Source organism: Schistocerca gregaria, chromosome 2, assembly GCF_023897955.1.
Source record: "Schistocerca gregaria isolate iqSchGreg1 chromosome 2, iqSchGreg1.2, whole genome shotgun sequence".
NCBI classification, from domain to species: domain Eukaryota; kingdom Metazoa; phylum Arthropoda; class Insecta; order Orthoptera; family Acrididae; genus Schistocerca; species Schistocerca gregaria.
In genome coordinates this window covers 401,553,796-401,575,039 of record NC_064921.1, presented here as the reverse complement: position 1 = coordinate 401,575,039, position 21,244 = coordinate 401,553,796, and the positions used below count along the sequence as shown (strand labels likewise).

General features: G+C 41.5%; 1 protein-coding gene across 1 annotated transcript in view; it reads right to left on the bottom strand.

Moving 5' to 3' along the window:
• The window catches only part of LOC126322582 (sodium/potassium-transporting ATPase subunit beta-2-like), a 122,409-nt gene that overhangs the window by 9,321 nt on the left and 91,844 nt on the right, over positions 1-21,244 (bottom strand). Inside the window, exons 3-5 of the mRNA XM_049994448.1 lie at positions 20,268-20,387; positions 9,175-9,356; positions 2,062-2,166 (exon numbers count right to left, since the gene is read on the bottom strand). Coding sequence (XP_049850405.1) covers positions 2,062-2,166; positions 9,175-9,356; positions 20,268-20,387 — 407 coding nt within the window. The remainder of the gene's footprint in view (positions 1-2,061; positions 2,167-9,174; positions 9,357-20,267; positions 20,388-21,244) is intronic.

The window sequence follows — 21,244 nt, the reverse complement described above, 5'->3', positions numbered from 1 at the left end:
TCTCTTAGGTTGTTCGCAGATGATGCTGTAATTTACCGTCTAGTAAGGTCATCCGAAGACCAGTATCAGTTGCAAAGCGTTTTAGAAAAGATTGCTGTATGGTGTGGCAGGTGCCATTTGATGCTAAATAACGAAAAGTGTGAGGTGATCCACATGAGTTCCAAAAGAAATCCGTTGGAATTCGATTACTCAATAAATAGTACAATTCTCAAAGCTGTCAATTCAGCTAAGTACTTGGGTGTTAAAATTATGAACAACTTCAGTTGGAAAGACCACATAGATTATATTGTGAGGAAGGCAATCCAAAGGTTGCGTTTCATTGGCAGGACACTTAGAATATGCAACAAGTCCACTAAAGAGACAGCTAACACTACATTAGTTCGTCCTCTGTTAGAATATTGCTGCGCGGTGAGGGATCCTTGCTAGGTGGGATTGACGGAGGACATCGAAAGGGTGCAAAAAAGGGCAGCTCGTTTTGTATTATCGCATTATAGGGGAGAGAGTGTGGCAGATATGATACACGAGTTGGGATGGAAGTCATTACAGCATAGACGTTTTTCGTCGCGGCGATACATTTTTACGAAATTTCTGTCACCAACATTCTCTTCCGAATGCAAAAATATTTTTTTGAGCCCAACCTACATAGGTAGGAATGATCATCAAAATAAAATAAGAGAAATCAGAGCTTGAACAGAAAGGTTTAGGTGTTCGGGAGTGGGATGGTAGAGAGATAGTATGATTGTGGTTCGATGAACACACTGCCAAGCAATTAAATGTGAATTGCAGAGTAATCATGTAGATATAGATGATACATGGGATACTCATGGGATGATGTGGCATTGTCACCATTACAACTGATACAGCAGGCAGGAGGCGGCAATCACCCTCATGAGCTGCTTTACCACAAGTGACATTTCACCACATTTTGACAGAACACATGAGTGTCATTATAATGTTGACAATTGTAGCAACAAATTGGGTTTGGAATGTATGGTCAGACTGTGATGAACTCTCAGCATGCCTTAATCCTTGATGGAAGTGCTACCTGATCAACTGTGGGAAAAGCAATGCATGTAGGCACTAAGTTTGCATCAACTTTTATCATTACCCGAAGGGCCACAGTGACTCCCTGATCAAAGAGGTAATTTTGGATATCTTCCTTGGTCAGACTATCAGGCAGCCTAGTGTAAATAACATGTGAAGAATTTAGTGTATGATGGGCCTTGACACCAACAGAATGTTGTTGGGTTTGAAAACCACAATTGTCCTCCAGACGCAAATTTCCATTACAAAAGCAAGAGCAGGATTTCACAGGGCTTAGAACTACATCAACTACTTTCTGAATAGTAAATGGATTAACCATAGTGAAGGACTGACCATCTTTGATATGTGGTACCATGAGGAACCAGGGTGCATCTGGGAGAGTCCTTGAATCTTCAGCCTCATTTTGTTTTCATTTAGACTGAGATGGTGATTGGCTCATTGTGAAAAAATCCCCCATTACTGCCAGCAGGTCTGGTGGTGGGCTCCTTCCAACTGGGGAACCTCTCAGAGGTTGCTAATCTGCCGTAAGTGATCATTCACACCTGGGCTCACACCTCATAAGCTCCTGACAGAGGGACAAGTAGGCAGTTGAAAAGGTAACAGCTCTGTTGATCACCCTTCCCTGGGACTGACCTGCACCCGGGGGTACTTGGGAACCATACTTGTTAATATCAGTATGACCTTAACAAGGAAGTTTTAGAGCTTCCTAGATAATATTAGTTGATTGTTCTCTTCCCTCCCCCCCTTCCCCCACTGCCTCCCCCCCCCTCTTTCAAACTCAAAATGTGCCAATATGAAATGAATGTGGCTACAGAAATATGAAAGCCAGGAAGTTAGGAAAAAAATTGTTTTACATTTTCCAGATTTAAGGAACTTCCATACATAGTTATCCCAATAACAAAGTGAAAGATTCAGTCTTGTTCTGTAAATCTACTCACATGTTTGTAACTACCTACTTATTTACTGTCATTCATCCACTCCTAATTGAGTGCATTGTAACATATACATATGCTGTACCTTTTCAGGAACCGTAATTGAACGAATATGGTCTTTCAGATCTTCAGGCATATCTTCAGGGAGATCGTTCGTGTCATTATAATACTCTGGGACCCAACCGTATATCTGTAATGAAGAAATTTTACATTGAAAGCATGCTTATACACAAAATATCTTAGCAATTTAATGGGATTGTGCTCTAGAAGTTTTGTAAGCAAATAACATTATTTAGTATTGTAACTTATTTGACTGTATTGTAAACTGAAAGATTTTAAATGAATTCTGTCTGTTGAAGAACAGCTTCGTAACTGTCACCTGCCAATGCCCATTAATAGTGTAGACATATTTGCTGCATGTGGCTGCAGACAGATAAAAGCAGAAACCTGGTGTCACAATGAATGACAGTTTACATGAAAAATATGCACAGCAATGTAGTGAATCTTAATGTTATTTTATCCATGTTGGATGTTCTGAAATCTGAAGCCATTAATGATGCTGGTGAATATGCAACCAGCCATGAACACTTAAAATGCTTTATTTTGATGACAATTTGTTTCAGACTAGCACGGCCAATTGTAATGTAGCAAAGTAGACAGCACATGACAAACAGATTGATACCAAGGATTTCAGAGTTTGTAATAGTATTATGCAATGTTTACACAGTGTTATGTACATGCACAAATTTCAGTTATCTTGTCTTACATTTACCATACATATCAAAATTACTTGCCTAATATTCAAATCTGATTGACATATGGAGATGCTATACTTTAAACTGAAAGTACATCAGACCAAACATAAATACACACTGAAAATATTATATGTAAGATCAGGACATGAAAATGTATTAGTAATTATGAGGTAACACTATGTAAAGACACCAAAGTCATTTTAGCATAAAAAGTCATGGGGTAATTGCAAAGTAACTGACTACATTCATCAACAAATTGTTAACAGAGAATATTTCATGCAATTTCGATGTGAAAACTGATTTATTTCAACACAATGATTATATCAAACTAGTTGCCACTATCTGTTGAACTAAATTTTTACTCAAACTCATGAATGTTAATACATTGCAATTGTAAGTTTAATTATGTACAGTTAAAAAAATATAGAAATCTTCTATAATTGTTGCACATTATGTGAGCACCAGTGGGTCTTATGTCACCATTTGGCTAGTCTCACATCAGTCCTAGATAAGATTAGGATGATAAATCTGTGTATGTCTTTGTAGGAATAAAGAAGTGAAAGTTAAAATCCAGTGTGCCAACTATGTCACTTAACCCTTGAGCAGGCATGCCAGCTTTCATGACATGAACAAGCAAGCATTGCAGTTTGTACACATGTAAAAAATAGCTGTCTTTATGTTACCAGGGTAAACCTTTATTACAGTTTATGTTAGAAATAAAACAGCAATAAAATAAACTAACATAATATGAGCTAAATCACTATTTAATTAAATAATAATAAAATAAACCTGCCATCGTACAACTACATAGCTGCACACAAATCTCACAACTTTAACAGATCCCTACCACCCACTTATTTGATTAATATTTATGTCATAGATAACTGCCTCATTATGGGATTGTGCTACTAGCTCATAACCTGGGTCATTTTCTTGCACAGTTTGTAAATTTCTTCTCACCTATCTTATTGTTTATTTTATGTGTGGCTACTCACTCTAATATTCTACACTAGCTGGAGCAATAATGAAGGAATAGGTATGGGCTCCCAATTTTTTTAAAAATTAAGGGGTACAAAATTTTGTTTGTGACTAGTACACTTTACACACAGACATGCCTCGCTTGAGGGATAATAGTAAGTGTACCATAAAAACTGTCTTAATATTGCTAGATGTGGACACCAGGCGTGTTTCAAAAAGGGTAAGAATTTTACTTTTGTAGAGCTACACCACCCATTCAGTGAAGTGCAAATCTGAAAGTTAAGTATTCAAGACTGTTCCAAGAACCATTAAACAGTCATAAGTGCCCATGTCATAACTTGAAATGACCTATTACTGCATGAATTTGCAGTCAATAACACTCCCAGACCAATTAACTGAAGTAGAGGGATAGCTAAAATTGACCAATTCCCCTTACAGGAGGTTGCTCAAATGGTTGAACATTGAAGTTTCTTCTCCATATTATTTCAATGAATAAAAGGTAAAACAGTGTCTACAACTTATGCTGTATCTGCTTAAGTATGTGATAATTCAGATGGCAAACAAGTATGAAAACAAACAGTTATAAAATCAGCATTGGGTCAAAAAATTGCATACTGTTAATGGTTGCTTGCAGTAAGCTCAGTGGTGTGGGGTCTCCACAAATTACAGTGATTAAAATGACAGTATTCAATATACAACATAGCTAAAAGTATCTCCTCATGTTGGGAGGGACAAGAGAGAAACACCCAAGCCATGGGAGGTGTTTCATTTCCTGAAGTTTGTTCCCATATAGAGAAGAACAGTGTTCATGCCAGAGTGATGCAATATTCCCGTGTGCAGCAACACAGATAATATCTGAAGGGACACAAAAGCTGAAAGGGCCAGGTAGTCAGACTGCATCCTGAGCAGCACCATCAGCAGCTTCACTCCCCAACACTCCAAGATGACCAGGGATCCACATCAACAACATGTTGGCTCCATCATCAGTGAGTGAGTGAATGAATGAATGAATGCATTCTTGTATTCGTTGCACTATAGGGTGGTATGTGTGTAGCAGACAGAGGCTTTTGAGTGCACTAAATGAATCTCAACATAATACAGGATTGAGAAACCTGTGCCGTTTGATGTATTAGAAGGCTTTATAGTGCAGAAAGCTCTGCAGTAAAAAAAAAAAAAACGAGCATTGTTCTAGATGTTGGTATCTAAAATGTTTATTGCAAATGGAAAAGGAACACCCAACATCATGGTCAGTCATAGAACCATAAGTGTGGATGTGTGGATGATGGTGTAAAGTTTGAGAAACTTACAGTAGTGGTAGGTTGAATCTAGAATAATATCTTGGGAAGTCACCTAACTTCAAGATGAACATAGACCTCAGCACAAAGCCAAAATGTTAAAGGGCACTCACCCTTTGGGAATGTGGCAGGTAATGTAAGGCTAAGCTTCAAAAGAAGTATACATAGTGAACTCTTGGAGGTTGCACTGACACTGTATAGACAGTCAAGGGAGTCATAAAAAAAGGATGCATAGGATAGATGGTTGAGCATAGAGAACAGATAGCATGAGTATCTTCTGAGGAGAAGATCATGTTTGTATGACAGCAGTAGTTCAGCAGTGTCTGCACAGAGACTCATAACTAGGCAAGTGTAGGAAGTCCCATTGACCAAAAATATGGCTTGATAGTGGATTGTGTTGAAACAGCATAAAATAGATAATAGTGCAATGAATAAATGAGACTTACTGTCCATTTTTTATTGGACAGGGGATTGATATAAATGGGAGGATTTTCTGATCTGCTCTCCTTGAAGTACCATTTAGAACACACAGGATATTTCGAGATCAGGTACAGCATTCTTCCAGGTAAGATATGTGGGAGGACCAGCAGAGTTTCCTATCAAGCATGAGCACCATGAATTTGTGGTTTCGACAAATGGAAGTGCAACAGGACACAGATGTAAGGATGGTGGAATAAACTCCTTACACTGCCGGAAGTTCAGGCAGACAGTTTTTTCATGAAAAATTGGAAGTCATTGTCAATACTTCATGAGTAAAGGTGGTTAAGACATCACTGACGTTGTCACTCTAGTAAACATGGCCATTGACAGCTGCAGTAGATTCGAAAATCTTCGACAAAAAGAGAGCCTGAGATGCCTGGCTGGTGACAGTCCACAATATAGTTAAATGCTATGGCAAATAGCACTATGCTCAGCATAGAGGGCTGAGGCTGAGTCAAACCCACACATACCTTGAAAACACAATGTTTTAAAAACTCTCAAATAAAAAGGATCAAACAGCCCTGCAAGCCCCATGAATGAATTGTACAGAGGATGCCCTTATCCAGAAGGTATCATAAGCCTTCTCCAAATCAAAAAACAGCTAAAGCCTGGAATTCATGCAGAAAATTGTTTATAACATGGGTTGACAGGGTGATGAGATGATGAACTGCAGAGCAATGTTTATGAAATCCACATTGTGCATTTGTTAGCAAATTCCAAGACTCAAGCCACCCTATCAGCCAACTAGTGAACATGTATACCACCATCTTGCAGACACTGCTGATAAAGGAAACTGAGTGGTAGCTGAATGGAAGATGCTTGTCCTTACCAGGCTTGGGTATGGGGATTATAGTGGCTTCAAGCCAGGATCTGGGAAACATGCCATCTATCCAGGTGCAATTATGTGTATGAAGGAGAAAGTGCTTGCCATCAAGAGAGTGGTGCTGCACCATCAGAATGTGAATATCACCTGGCTCCGGAGCAGAGGATCGTGATGAAGTGAGAGCATGTTTCAGCTTCCTCATAGTAAAAATTGTAGCATTCATGATTCTGAGGGAAAGTATATCTCTCGAGTTGCCTATGATCATTTCCAAAGTAGGAAGGCAGGATGGTAATGGGTGGATCTTGATATCTAGGCGAAGTATCTAACCAACATGTTGGAAATATCAGTAGTGTCCACAATGGCATTGTTCATTACAATCAGAACAGGAATTGGGAGATTACTTGAATTCCAGAAATCCAATGTAGGTTGCCCCAAACTACAGAAGAGTGAGTAAAATGGTTAAAAGAATTAGGAAGAGAGATCAAAGTAGTTTCCTGGTATCTCTGATATTGTGACAACACTTTGCATGAAACTATTTGTAATGAATTCAGTTCTCCTTTGTGGGATGGTGTTTGGAGACACAGAGGGCACATCTCCATAAGCGAATCACATCACAGCATTCCTCATTCAGAGGCCTGGTACACATCATGGTAGGGAAGAGGTTCTAGAGCTGGAACATTCTATGGCAGTTAGAACAATATTTGCAAAGTACTCTACCTGCTCAACACTGCTGTAGAAAGTTTATCATTTAATGTTGCCAGTGAAGAGAAGGGCCTCCAATCAGCTTTAGGAAGCTGACAACTGGTCTTGCACACAGATGGTACATGAGTTAGCAGATGAATTACACACAGAAAATTGCCACTAGAGTATGTATCTAAGAGGGTGGATGACTCCTTACAGTGGGAAAGCCGTACACTACAGAATGCGAGATCTAGGTGTTAGAAAGTGCGTGTGCGTATTCTGAAAAAATGTGGGTTTGCCAGTGTTGAGAGAAGCAACAGTAAGATGGTTCAGAATATTTGCAGGAGATAGCCTCTTGGGCAGGTTCTCAGAGAGCCCCAAATGAAATGGGTGCTGAAGTCACCAAGTAGCAAAATAGGTTGAGAGTGCTGAACAGTAAGCTCCAATATGTCTGCCATGGTGAGATCAGATGACAGGTGTGCGTAGATATTACACGGAGGAAAAGTATAACTGGGGAGAGAGATGGATAGCAACAGCTTGTAGCTGGCTGTTCAATGTAATGGTCTGACTATGGATGTTGTCCCAAATGGGTGTCAGGACACCCCCCGTGAGCTGGAGTTACTTCTTCAGAAGGAAAGTTGAAACATACTAGAGTGAAGTGCAAGAGATCAAAGCAGTCTTGGGGTAGTAATTTTGTTTCTTGGAGGCATAAAACAACTGGGGGTTATGATTGCAGTACCAGCTATAGGTCTGCCCTATGTGATCTGATGCCATAAATGTTCCATTGGAGAACAGCCGTATTAGATGATAGGAGATATTTCTCTTATAATGGGTAATTACTTTGGTGGCTGTTGAGTGGTAGATTTCAATTGTGCACTCTTACTGGGTTCTGAGACTTGGGGATCACAATCCTCTTTTCTTCAGAGGTACCTGTAACCTCCTGGGTCACTCATATGACTTCAGATGAATCAGTTGGTGATTCACACTGGTCAAATGGAGGTTCGTGGGACAGAGGTGTCGTGCAGCGTTACTGTTGTAGAGGATGTCCAAGTTGTTGAAGGGCAACTACATTCATCTTTGTTCGAATTCTTAATATCTTTACATTTGACAGACGTGGACCCAGGTGTTAGCCAATCTGATGCACACAAAAAGTCATTGCACGTGTATTACTCTTTCAATTTCCTTTGTGTTAATTGCATCACAAGTGACTTGACTGGTGTGGGTGAAGGTTTCTTGGTGTGTTGAGCAACTGTAGGAGATGACGGTGAGACCACCACTTTAGCACTAGGTGATTTCCCAACCATAGCACTGAATTAGAGGTTGCTGTTCTGTGTTGCCATATCTTTCATGGGTTGCGATCCCTACACGATGATCTAGATGCTGGAAGTTACACATTACCCAGTCACCCTCTACATATCAAATGCATGGGCTGGCCTTCAAGCATGCACAGGGAGGAAGCAAACAGAAAGGGAGACCTCAAGTGTAGGAGGAGGAGGAGGAGGAGGAGGAGGAGGAGGAGGAGGGAGGAGGAGGAGGGAGGAGGATGAGGACAGAAGAAGTCAGAACAAGAAAGGAAAGGAGGACAAAAATGAAATCCATCTAAGTCTTCCAATACTTTTACAAGTTGCAGTTTACTGACTATGCAGAGGACATGATTGCCAAGGGAGAGGAGAAAGAATAGTGGGAAGGTAAGACCTGCAGCATGAGAAAGGAAGGAGTATTGCAAGAGCAGGGTCCAATGTTTGCCAAGCAAGTACTGACAAAAAGAGTTGAGAGCTTTGAATAAGCCTTACACATTCCACACCACATTTGCTCCAGCTTTATCCACCTAAGAGATATGACAAGAGAAGTAGCCTTAAGGAGACGCAGTATGTTGAGCAGTATACCTTCCATAATGTAACAGTTACTGTTTGGACTGTCCTTAGTATATGAAATAATACTAAAATCACATTCATTTTACTCACCAATCTCAAGAACCTGATGTACTTGGTAAAGGATCCTGTTTGTTTATCAGAAACAGTTTATCCAATTTAGCTAGACCTGGACATGACAATCTACTTAACACAATAGTGTTGATGGTGTGGCTGTGTGAGTGAATAAACATTTTGCTAGTACTATTTTGTTACCTATTCTTTATGTTTACAGCAATATTACACACTACAATGCAAGTACAGATCCAGTTTTACCTTGTTTAATTTTACGAATATGCAGGGAGCTGCTTTATGATAGTTGTACATGTTCTCATGAGTGCATGGGTCCCAGGTTTTTATGTCAACATCACAAACCTGACCAGGACCAGGTGGCTTGTCATAATCACAGTTATATATGTTCTGTCCACGTCCTGGTGTGAGACCTGGGGTTTTGTATACTGTAATAGAAAGAAATTTCATAATTAATAACAGTAAATCAAAAAAAGACGGAATGCTTTGATACTGTAGCAGTCTTTTAACTGTTAGTAGTTTTATGTTATTCTCTATGCAGCGAGATACAAATAAAGTTGTTCTATAACTATGTAGTATATCTGTATTGTTAAACCACATCCCAACAAATTTTGGGCCCAAGTTATACAAATCGCAAAAATGACATTTTTCGACTAGGTGAAAACTTAAATTCTTAAGCTGGGAAGTGCGGTGAGAGATTTGCTAATATGACAAATATATTGCATATGCCTGCAGCACGCAGATTTCAACTAGAAATTCTGTCATGTGGTAAAGAGAACACAAGTCAAAGCACTACACATCAGAAACAAGATTTGGGGATTGTATGTGGAGGCATACTGCAACCTGCTTTGGCTGGTGAAGGGTCTCTCAGCTGCTGAAACTGCATATGAAGCATGGGTAGTGGCAAATGTAAAAGCAAAAAGCAGACTTGATTTTAGCTATCAATCACACTGAGCTGGAATAAGTAAAGAAATGCACTAAATCGCTTCAGGTACATCTTAAATTTGAATCTATCTATTCCTCCAAAGGATTTGCTCATGAAACAACACTTTTCAAACTCCTCACACTTCACAAAATGGAACCCAGTAATGATGTGACATAATATCTTACTGAATTCTCTTCAATGCTGTGAACAAGTTACAAGCAATAGATGTCAACATAAATGCTGACCTGTTGTCAGTCGTGCTGCTCTGCAAGACTGCAGATAGCCACAACAATTTTAGAGCTGATATTCAGCCCTGTGACAAATATAGGATGTCAAGATACTAAAAATAGAAGTCTTGGAAAAACACAATGCAAACATTGAGGAAGACAGTAGAAGTACAAATACCACGGTGTTTGTTAAACTGGGTAAATGTTTCATGAACAAGCCAAAAAATACTGTGAATTACAGTGTAAAATCAGTACAAAAATAAATAAAAACAAAAGCCAGTGTAGAAATGTGGCTTTCACAATATGAAAAGATCCATGAAATATGAGCGCTTTTTTTTTTTCCTGCCCTGAAGCTTTGTGACTACAACATTTTGTAGTGCATAGACAGTAGTTACACATCATACATGTGACATAAATGCAGGAGATAAAAGCACTACACAACTAACAGATAACAATGACATATGCATCATGACTGTAACCAATGGCATCAACACTGTAACACCAGGAAACATTATGTACTTGCCAAAACTCAGAACGTATCTCATTTTGGCAGCAAATGTGGTCAATTACAACATCATGACATTTGAGAAAACTTTAGCAGTTATATGAGATACTAATGGTAAAGCAAAAATTAATTTTATTTGCAAGAAAAAGGTTCAAAGGCATTTGTCACTGCTGAGCTAAAAGTTACAAAACATAATATGCAGATCTGTCATGCTCAGTTAGACCACTTGAACTTGTGAGACATGATCAGAATACTCAAACGTAAGTATGTGACATGTTTGAAACCTGTTGATCTCGCTCAATACACTGTGTCTTTAAGGAAAAAGTACATCAACTTCCTTCACTAAATGAGAAGGAAACTCAGTTGAACTTCTGGGGTTCATCCACTCTGACGTCTGTAGACTAATGATAGAAGCATCTTTAAGTAATTTTGGAGATTTTTGTGGGCTCTGTATACCACCATAACAGATTGTGTCAAGCCCGTTTTCTTTGGCATAAAGAAGGGGGTTGTCAATGAATTTGTTGCATTCAAAAAACCTATTTTAAAATCTGGCTAGTAATAAAATTAAATCCTTTTGGATTATGATCTGACAACGGTAAGAAATACTGCAATGAAAGAATGAACTCCATCCTCAGAATGGCAGGAATTAACCAATATCTCTCAGTTCCATACAGACCACAGCAGAATGTTGTTGCCGAATGAAAGAACTTTTAGTTGGCTGAAGTGGCTTGTTGCATGCTGCTTGAGGCTGGACTACTACTGTCCTTTTGGACCAAAGCCATCAACACAGTTATCTTCATCTGAAATTGCTGATTAACTGAAGAACTTTGTTCTGGAACTCCATATGAGAAGTGACTGGAGAAAAAGCCTGACCTACATGTCTTTGTATGTTTTGTCAAAAACTGTCATCCTGAATAAATTGCCAAACAAAAGAAACTTCAATCCCAAAGGAGATGTCCAAAAGAACAGATGCTATTTAGATCCTGCTGCCATTATGAATCAATACTAAAAGGAATTAATGACATTTGAACGTTACAGAGCATTTACGTACCTCAGCGAGGTGGTCTCCGTCGTCCGTCTAGAATACCTCAGTTAGCAGTTATAGATTACTGCTGCAGTATTTTAAATCTTAAGAGTACAGAAATTGTTGATGTAGTCCAATCAGAATTTCAACACAGATGAACAGAGAACTGAGCCATACTGCGGGCTCACGTTGGTGCTGTTTGTAGATTTCCACCCTCTGTTGGATGCCAGATGGTTTTATTTAGTTGGCATGGTTGCTGTTATTTCTCTTCTTCTCATGTTGACTGGCACCACTCTGTTTCACAAGGGTTGCCAGTCCACTAGTGGCAGCAGCAGCAGTTATCAATTTGCAGTAACTGTTGCCCTATCTTTAGGGCAATGTTGTCATTTTTCCGGCTCATGTGAGTGGGCCAGTTCAGTTGGGGACTCTGAAGGAGCTAGGTCCGCGCAGTGCCAGAACATGCCGGGACCGCTGGCAGTACGCATGGACTGCAGGATGGTAGGGCTGTGGTCACGAGGGTGTGGACTTCATCATAAACCGGATCCAGCAAGCTTTAAGATGGAAGAATTTCAATATAAGTAGAGAAATATCCACCTTTGTGATATTATGAAATTCTCCAGTGACTTGGGTTCGTGTTGTTGCTCGTAGTGTTGCTGAGGTGAAGAGCAGTGACTGAAATGCTTAGGGAAGCCAGATCTGATTAGCTTTCCTCAACTTCTTATTACTATTTACTGCATTCTACTTTTTACAATTTGTTAAGTTCAGCCAGTGATAATTTTTCTTGCCTGGTGGCCGCTAACACCTCAGTTACCTGCCTTAGGGTTAGTGTATGTAACGGCAGTGTACATTTCCTCGCCTTTCCACTGCTGTCCAGTAAGGAATGTAGTTTTGACAGCTTTCTTGGTTGTAGGCTGGTTTGCGATTCTTCTTTTCTAGTGGTAGTGATTCCTTTCTCATTCCAGGCACTCTAAACACAGTATTCTGGGGACGTAGTGCAGACCACTGGTTCGAGCTTTGGCATGTTATTCCAGTGTTGCATTTGGTTTATTGGACATCAGGTAGCTTCAGCAAGATGATCATTAGTCATTCGTTAGACTGCCACTAGTCTGAGTTACAATCTTGTGAAGTGTATGCAACTCTTGGCTGCCTATCTCATCACGTACGAAAGTGTTTGTTGGCAGAAGTTCTCAGAGGTCAATTCCTGGAGCACCATCTGTGGCCCCTTGGTTCTTTTAAGACGTGTGTTCTAAAAGGAGGTCTGATGGCCAGTAGTACACTGTAATGCTCCTTCAGCCCTTCTGCCTCAGTATCCTTTAAGGACCTTATGTACGTGCCCTTGTGTTTTATTATTGTATTATTTATTACAAAACCTTGTAATGCCAACATTAAAGATTATATATGTCTAGTTTATAGTTCTGGTCACCTTCTGGAATAAATCTAGCAGTGTAATGTTTAGTAGATGTTAAGTGTTGTGTTACAAAGTTTACCATCATCTTATTTCACACGTTTAGCGATCAGTTAGAGTTTTTTTTTTTTCTTTTTTTTTAAATTTATCTTTGCTATTGTACTTGCTTTTTTTGTTTTGGTTTTGGGGCACAAAACGGCTAGGGTCATTAGCGCCCGATCTATGACTTAGGAAACGGTAAAAAAAGAAAATGGAAACCAGCAGCAATGGGAACGAAACTCAAAAAATTGGAGGAACTAAAAGCAGAAGGAAAGCTTAAAAATCCACTACAGAAAGGGGTTGGTTGCCCCCAAAAAGAGCTTCAAATGACTGACGTCATTTTACTGGCACTAATAAAATCGAGACGCGATTGGCTGAGCGCGTGTCATCTGCTAAAATGGACGATATATCAAGCGACAGCTGTAGACGGGTGCGTAACGGAGTAAAATAGGGGCACTCAATTAAAAGGTGTCTTACTGTCCACAGCTGAGAGCAGTGGGGACAGAGTGGGGGAGGATCGCCACTTAAAAGATGTCGATGGCTAAGAAGACAATGCCCTATCCAGAATCTGGTTAAAATTACCTCCTCCCAATGACGCGTTCGGGAGGAAGAGGTCCAAGCACAGGGAAGAGCTTTTATGTCCCACAATTTATTATAGGGAAGTGTCTACCAATGTGCGTGCCATAAAAGAGCAACACGACGACATAAAACACTCCATAGATCGGTGAAGGGAATCGTGCGAATAGCTGGCCGAAGAAGGGACTGCAGCCAAGGCTGCTATATCGGCTGCCTCATTTCCACAGAAACCAACGTGTCCTGGGATCCAGAGGAATGCCACCGAGACGCCCCCCAACTGGAGCGAGTGCAGGCAGTCCTGAATCCGGTGGACCAGAGGGTGGACAGGGTAGAGAGCTTGGAGACTGAGGAGACAGCTGAGAGAATCTGGATAACATACTGTATCTGCTAATAGTGGCGGATGTAGTGGACAGCCTGGAGAACAGCGTAAAGTTCTGCAGTATAAACCGAACACTGGTCGGGAAGCCGAAATCGATTTGGGGTGTCACCAACAATATAGGCACTCCCTACACCTAACGATGTTTTCGAGCCATCAGTGTAAATAAATGTGGCTTCCTTCATTTGTGCACATAGGGCAGCAAATGCCCGACGATAAAAAAAGTGAAGGGTACCATTCTTGGGAAATTGACAAATGTCATGGAGCAGGCAGATCTGGGGATGGAACCAAGGCGGTGCTGTACCCCAAGTTATCAAGAACGTTTTAGGAAAGCGGAAGGAAAGAGAATGGAGCAGTTGACGGAAGCGGACTCCCGGTGGTGGTAGGGAGGAAGGGCGGGATGCATACTCTACATCCAAGTAGGTGTCGAAAAAAATGGGTGGGATTAGCAGGCATGGAAGACAGATGGCTAGCATAACGACTCAGTAGTACTGCCCACCGATTGGACAGCGGAGGTTCAGCAGTCTCAGCATAAAGGCTTTCCATGGGGCTGGTGTAAAAAGCTCCAGACACTAAACGTAATCCACAGTGGATAGAGTCGAGACACCAAAGATAGACGGCCAAGCAGAGGAGTAAACTATGCTTCCATAGTCCAATTTCGATCGCACTAAGAGAAGGACCACTCAGTCCGTGCCCCAGGAGGTACCATTCAGGACATGGAGGGTGCTGAGGGATCGCAGACAGCGAAATGAAAGATAGGAAACGTGGAGGACCAGCATAGTTTTATGTCAAACACAAGACCCAAGAATTTAGCGATGTCCAAAAATGGAAGGTTGACAGGTCCTAGATGTAAGGAGGGTGGAAGAAACTCCATACGACACCAGAAATTAACATGAACGGTCTTACTGGGAGAAAAGCAGAAGCCTGTTTCGATGCTCTAAGAGTGGAGGCGATCGAGACAGCCTTGGAGACGTCGTTCAAGAAGGCTGCTCTGTTGAGAGCTGTAATAGATCGCAAAATCGTCCACAAAGAGGGAGCCTGAGACATTGGGAGGGAGACAGTCCATAATTGGATTTATGGCAATGGCAAACAGTACAACACTCAGCACGGAGCCCTAGGGTACCCCGTTTTCTTGGGAGATAGTATGGAAGAGACTAGTGTTCACCCGCACTCTAAATGTGCGCTCTGCCATAAATTCGTGAAGAGAAAGGGGCAACCGACCTCGAAAGCCCCAAGAGAACAGTGTGTGGAGGATGCCTGTCCTCCAACAGGTATCGTATGCTTTCTCCAGATCAAAAAATATTGCTACTGTTTGGCGTTTCCAGAGAAAATTGTTCATGATACAAGTGGAGAGAGCAACAAGATGGTCAACTGCAGACCGATGCTTTCAGAAACTGCATTGGGCAGGTGTTAAAAGACTGTGGGACTCCAGCCACCAAGCTAAGCGGCAATTAACCATACGCTCCAAAACCTTACATACACTACTCTTGAGAGAAATGGTGTGATAGCTAGAGGGGAGATATTTGTCCTTTCCAGGTTTTGGAACAGGAACGACGATAGCTTCCCGCCATCATCTGGGAAAAGTACTGTCCAAATTCGATTATAAAGGTGAAGGAGATAAGGCACACTATGGTATAATAAATACAGTAACATTTGGATGTGGATACCATCCGGTCCTGGGGCAGAGGAGCGAGAATAAGAGAGTGCACATTGGAGTTCCCGCATGGAGTAAACAGTATTACAGCTTTCGCGATTTTGAGAGGAGAAAGCAAGAGGTCGCACTTCCGCTGCATGTTTCTTCGGGAGAAATGCTGGCGGGTAAATAGAAGTGCTCAAAATCTGAGCAAAGTATTGACCCAATAACCCAATGACCAATTGCGACGGGGTCCACTAACGTATCATGCGTGACAGTGAGCCCAGAGACCGGGGAGAAACTAGGCACGCCAGATAACCGTCGAATCCTACTCCAAACTTCTGAGGAGGGAGTGAAGGTGTTAAATGAGCTAGTGAAGAATTTCCAGCTTGCCTTCTTGCTATTGCGGATGACGCGATGGCATCACGCACGGGACTGCCTATAGCAGATACGGTTGGCCAAAGTAGGATGGTGGCGGAAAATGTGAAGAGTACGTCACCGCTCACGTATTGCGTCATGGCATGTCTTGTTCCATCAAGGAACTGGGGGTCACCGGGGCAATTCGGAGGTGCGTGGTATTGAACGTTCCGCAGCTGTAAGAATAACGTCTGTAATATGAGTGACCTCATCGTCGACACTAGGAAAGTGACTGTCATCGAATGTTGCCAGAGATGATAAAAGTGTCCAATTGGCTTGGGCAAACTTCCAGCATCTCGGGCGCATATATGGCAGTTGTGGCTGCAATCGAAGGACACATGGAAAGTGGTCACTCGAGTGTGTATCAGCAAGGGCAAACCATTCGAAGCGCCGAGCTAGCGGAACAGTACCGACCGAAAGGTCCAAATGAGAGAAAGTTGTCATGGAGGAAGACAAAAATGTAGGGTCCCCAGTGTTGAGATAAACAAGATCCGCTTCGTGGATGGCATCTAGCAATAGTGAGCCACGTGGACAAGGATGTGGAGATCCCAAAGCAGGTGGAATGTATACAGTACAGAGAGAGATGGTGTATCCAGAAAGGGAAAGATGGACAGCGACTGCTTGGAAGGAAGTGTTTAAGGGAATTGGGTGATAATGGAGAGTATTATGGAGAAGAATGACGAGTCCTCCATGTGCTGGAGTGCCTTCAACAGAGGGGAGATCAAATCGGACTGACTGAAAACGGGGGAAGACAAAGTGGTCGTGGGGACACAGCTTTGTTTCCTGAAGACAGAAGATGACCGGCGAGTAGGATCGTCAATTCATCCTGATTGGCTATAATGCCACAGATATTCCAATGGATAATGGACATAGGGTGGACAGAAAATGGAAGAATGTGGCCAAGGTTGCTGTCAACTCAACGACTGCTCAGAGCATGCGACCAAAAGCGTGGAACGGAACTCAGCCGAAGGCAGAAGTTCCTGATCCATGGGTTGTTCAGCAGCAGCTCCTGCCACCAGCAATCGGCCGGTTGATCGGCAGCCAGCAATGCGCCTCGGCGACACAGAAGACGGCCGAGGGCGGTTACTGCCAGGTGGTGCTGTAGATGAGACACGCCGTGGCGGAGAAGGAGAGGAACTGGGTTTCTTATTAGCTTTCTTGGAACCATTATGTTTAGATGAAGAAGGAACCCATGGTTGTGAAGTTGGGGTTCGTAAAAATTCTTCATGAGTATGCTCTTTTTTTGAAAGTCCGGGTGTCTGACTTTTGGGATCGAGATTTAGCAGAACCCGATGAAGGATGAACCATAGATGGAGCAGGCGAAAGTGGGGAGGTTGAACCGACAATCTTTGCACTGGCCGATCTGACGATTGTGTCACTAAAGGTGAGATCACAAGTCTGTGTGGCTGCCTCCTTTGTTGGCTGAGGAGAGGTAAGAACAGTGCTGTATCTTCCTGTCTGAGGCACAGTGGGCTTTCGACTGGCGAATAATTTTCAAGCAGCAAAGTTCGACACCTTTCCCTTCACTCTGATTTCCTGAATGAGCTTTTCATCTTTAAAAATGGGGCTATCTCGAGAGGAAACAGCGTGGTCACCCATACAGTTGATGCAATTAGGGGATGGAGGTGGACAAGCACCCTCATGGGCATCCTTGCAACACGTAACACATTTGGCCGAGTTAGAACAAGACTGGCTGGTATGATTGAACCGCTGACACCGATAGCAACTCTTAGGGTTTGGGATGTAGGGGCGGACGGAGATTATCTCATAGCCTGCTTTTATTTTCGATGGGAGTTGAACTCTGTCAAATGTCAAGAAGACAGTGCGGGTTGGAACGATGTTCGTGTCAACCCTTTTCATAACTCTATGAATAGCTGTTATGCCCTGGTCAGACAGGTAGTGCTGAATTTCCTCTTCAGACAATCTGTTGAGGGAGCATGTGTAAACGACTTCACGTGAGGAATTTAAAGTGCGGCGCACTTCAACCCGGACAGGGAAGGTGTTGAGAAGTGAAGTACGCAGCAATTTTTGTGCCTGGAGGGCACTGACTGTTTCTAACAAGGTGCCATTCCATTATCTGGAACAAGACTTTACAGGACCTGCAATTGCATTGACACCTTTCTGAATAATGGAAAGGTTGACCGGGGAGAAGTCGTGACCTTCGTAAGACTGAGAAACAACAAGGAACTGTGGCAACAATGGAAGAACTGTCTGTGGCTGAGACTCAGTGAACTTATGCTTGTGAGCAGATAAAGCGTAAGATGAGGAAACCATTGCGGAAGAATCCCCATGATTACCGGCGTCTCCGATTGTGCGCACCTCCCTTGTGGGGTCCCTCTCTGAGGGCACTCCAGCCTTAGGTGATTGTTCACACCTCCCGACAAACGGACGGAGGGACCAATTGGCACTTTCGGAAGGTATCAGCTCGGCTAATCACCAGGGGGTCCGTACGTGTCCTACCTGTCTACCCGGGATGGGGAATTACGCATTACCCCGTCACTGGCTATGCACGAAAATGCGTGGGTCGGCCTTCAGACAGCCACAGGGAGGAAGAAAGAGAATGGGAAAGGGAGAGGGAAGAAGAGAGGTCACAAACGCCGCAGCGGAGAAGAGGGTAATGGTAAAGGGAAAGGGGGTAATGGTAAAGGAAAAGAGGGTAATGGTAAAGGAAAAGAGGGTAATGGTAAAGGAAAAGAGGGTAATGGGAAAAGAAGGTAAGGGAAAGAGAAGCACAAAGGAAGAATGAAGACATGCAAGCTGAGAATGTGAAGAATATGTCACATTTTCAAGCATCCATCTCCGGACGTAGCCACAAACCATACTCCCAGAGGGGAAGAAAGGGAAGGAAAGAGCCAGAGGTGAGGAGTGAGAGGGCGAAGAGGGCAAAGAGGGGGGGGGGGGGAGGATGCGGAAAAGGAAGGTATGCAGCCCGGAAAGGAAGGATGGCCACATCAGCTCAGGGTCCCGTGCTCGCTAAGCACGTATCCACAAAAGAGTTGTGGACCCCCTGGGGGGGGGGGGGGGGGGGGTTGTACTTGCTGTGAAAAAAATTCAGGACAGATGACTGTACATGTTTTGGATATAAGGGTACATCACAAAGGTCGGGGAGGGGAGGGGTGTTATCTGGGTTTTAGCTATAATTTTGCTGTTATGTTACATAATTTTATCCCTGCTGACTCCCTATAACAATTTTACTTATCAGATCACTGAATTGTATAATAATAATTATTATTATTATTACTCTGCAAGAACCCCAACTTTTTAGTAAAAGTGACTGACTGCAAATGTCCAAAACATAGAATGACTTTTTACAATTGCAAGGAATGACAAAATAGTATTACTAATAAATCTGTCCAAAAAGTACCTTAAATTTGCCACAAGCCAATCACGGAAATAAATTTTATGTCCATTATGAAAAGGTTTCATGTTTTAATACAATAGATGAAAGCTATGAATAACTGCAATTGGATGTGATGGTTTTGTGTAATAGCAAGATCTTAATATGAACTAAAGTAAAGGAAATATCACTGAGTTACATCATTTGTGGTCAACAGGTTTTTTTTTTTATTTTTTTAAATCATGTTGTTTCTGTAATTTTGTACTGTGATGTTATGAGCCATATGCTAACTAATAAATAAATAAATAAATAAATAAATACGAGTAATGTACTGGTATCAGATTGATAAATATATTTAATATGAAAGCATGTTATCAGCACAAATGGTGATTAAATATTTGCTTTTGGAACAAGCAGAGTTGAGAGATACATCTAAATTAATCTTCACGAATCGATCTTCAATTGATATTTAGGTACAGATGAAAAGTCTCAAAAATAACGTACAATGAAATGAATACCCTTCGCTACTTACAAGCGTTGACATATGTCAACAGATACCATCTTAGTAAATGTATTAAAAATAACTCTTAAAAATGGCATTCCCATAATGAATTAAGTCACATAATTATCAATTTTACTAGATAAACACTACCTTATAACTGGTTGATTTCATACTTAACAGTTGTAATATACACTGGCAACTTCTGCCTGTTAATGTATAGCTTGTCTCATTCTACATCCTTGAAGACACTTTTTCACAGTGTGTTTTACAAAATGATATATGAATGAATTAACAAGAAAAATCACTGTTAAATATTAATTTCATTAAGTTACAGCCTCTCAAAAAATAGCAGTGATTTTGGAACACACAATACCTTCTAAAAATTTATCCAAGCTGTCTGTCCAGTGTTGGAAATTAACTTTCTGAGTACCTTTGTACCAAATTAATGTACTCTCCACGTTTTCTTCTGGTGACATAGGACGGAATCCAAGACCTATAACAACATTAAAATAGATTGTTATGAAATTGGAACTAGTAACAACTTGCAGAAATTGAGTTAAGTTGCAAAATATAATTATATCACTTCGTAGTTTTGACTTATTGCCTGTGTCTCAAACAAGACAGCAAAAACTGTGCACCTCTTCCCTTTCCCCTTCCACTCCCCATTCCCATTCCCATTCCTCTCCCCCTCCCCCTCCCCCTCCCTCTCTCACATTCATTGTAGACTCTGCCAGTTTCAAAAGGTAATGAACTGTTTAGGTAAATGTATTTGATGTTACCTAACCTTATACTATGACATACTTCAGAGCAAATGCAGCCACACACCAAGAAGCAGAACTGTTTAGTTAGGTTTTGGACTAATCCTTATTAGAGCTACGGTATACACATGGGGGAGGAGCAGTGAGGCAAGAAGAAATTGTGTCTTTTTTGGTGTGCTGACCTCACGTTATGATAATTTTGCTGTTGTAAGCTTTCACAGAATTGAACAAAAACAGCCATCATGCTCTTCTCTGTCACCTCCTTGGACAGTCTATTACATTGCTGGGAAGGACAGACCTAATATACTGGTGTGCAGAGATCACAAATTCTCAGGACAATGCTATTCTCCATCACCAGTGCACTAATCTGTCTGTCAGACAGACAGACAGTGTCTGTCTGTCTAATCTAATTTAATCTAATCTAAAAATATCAGTCCCTAGTTTGCACAAGGACACTCACATGTCTACATTCCATAACTTAATTGGAACAATAAGTAACCTCTCTCTGTACACAAGCAATACCTATTCTGCCTTAGTGGTACATTCAGTTATAAAGTGAGTTATTTAGACCCCAAAGAACAGCCTTATTTTG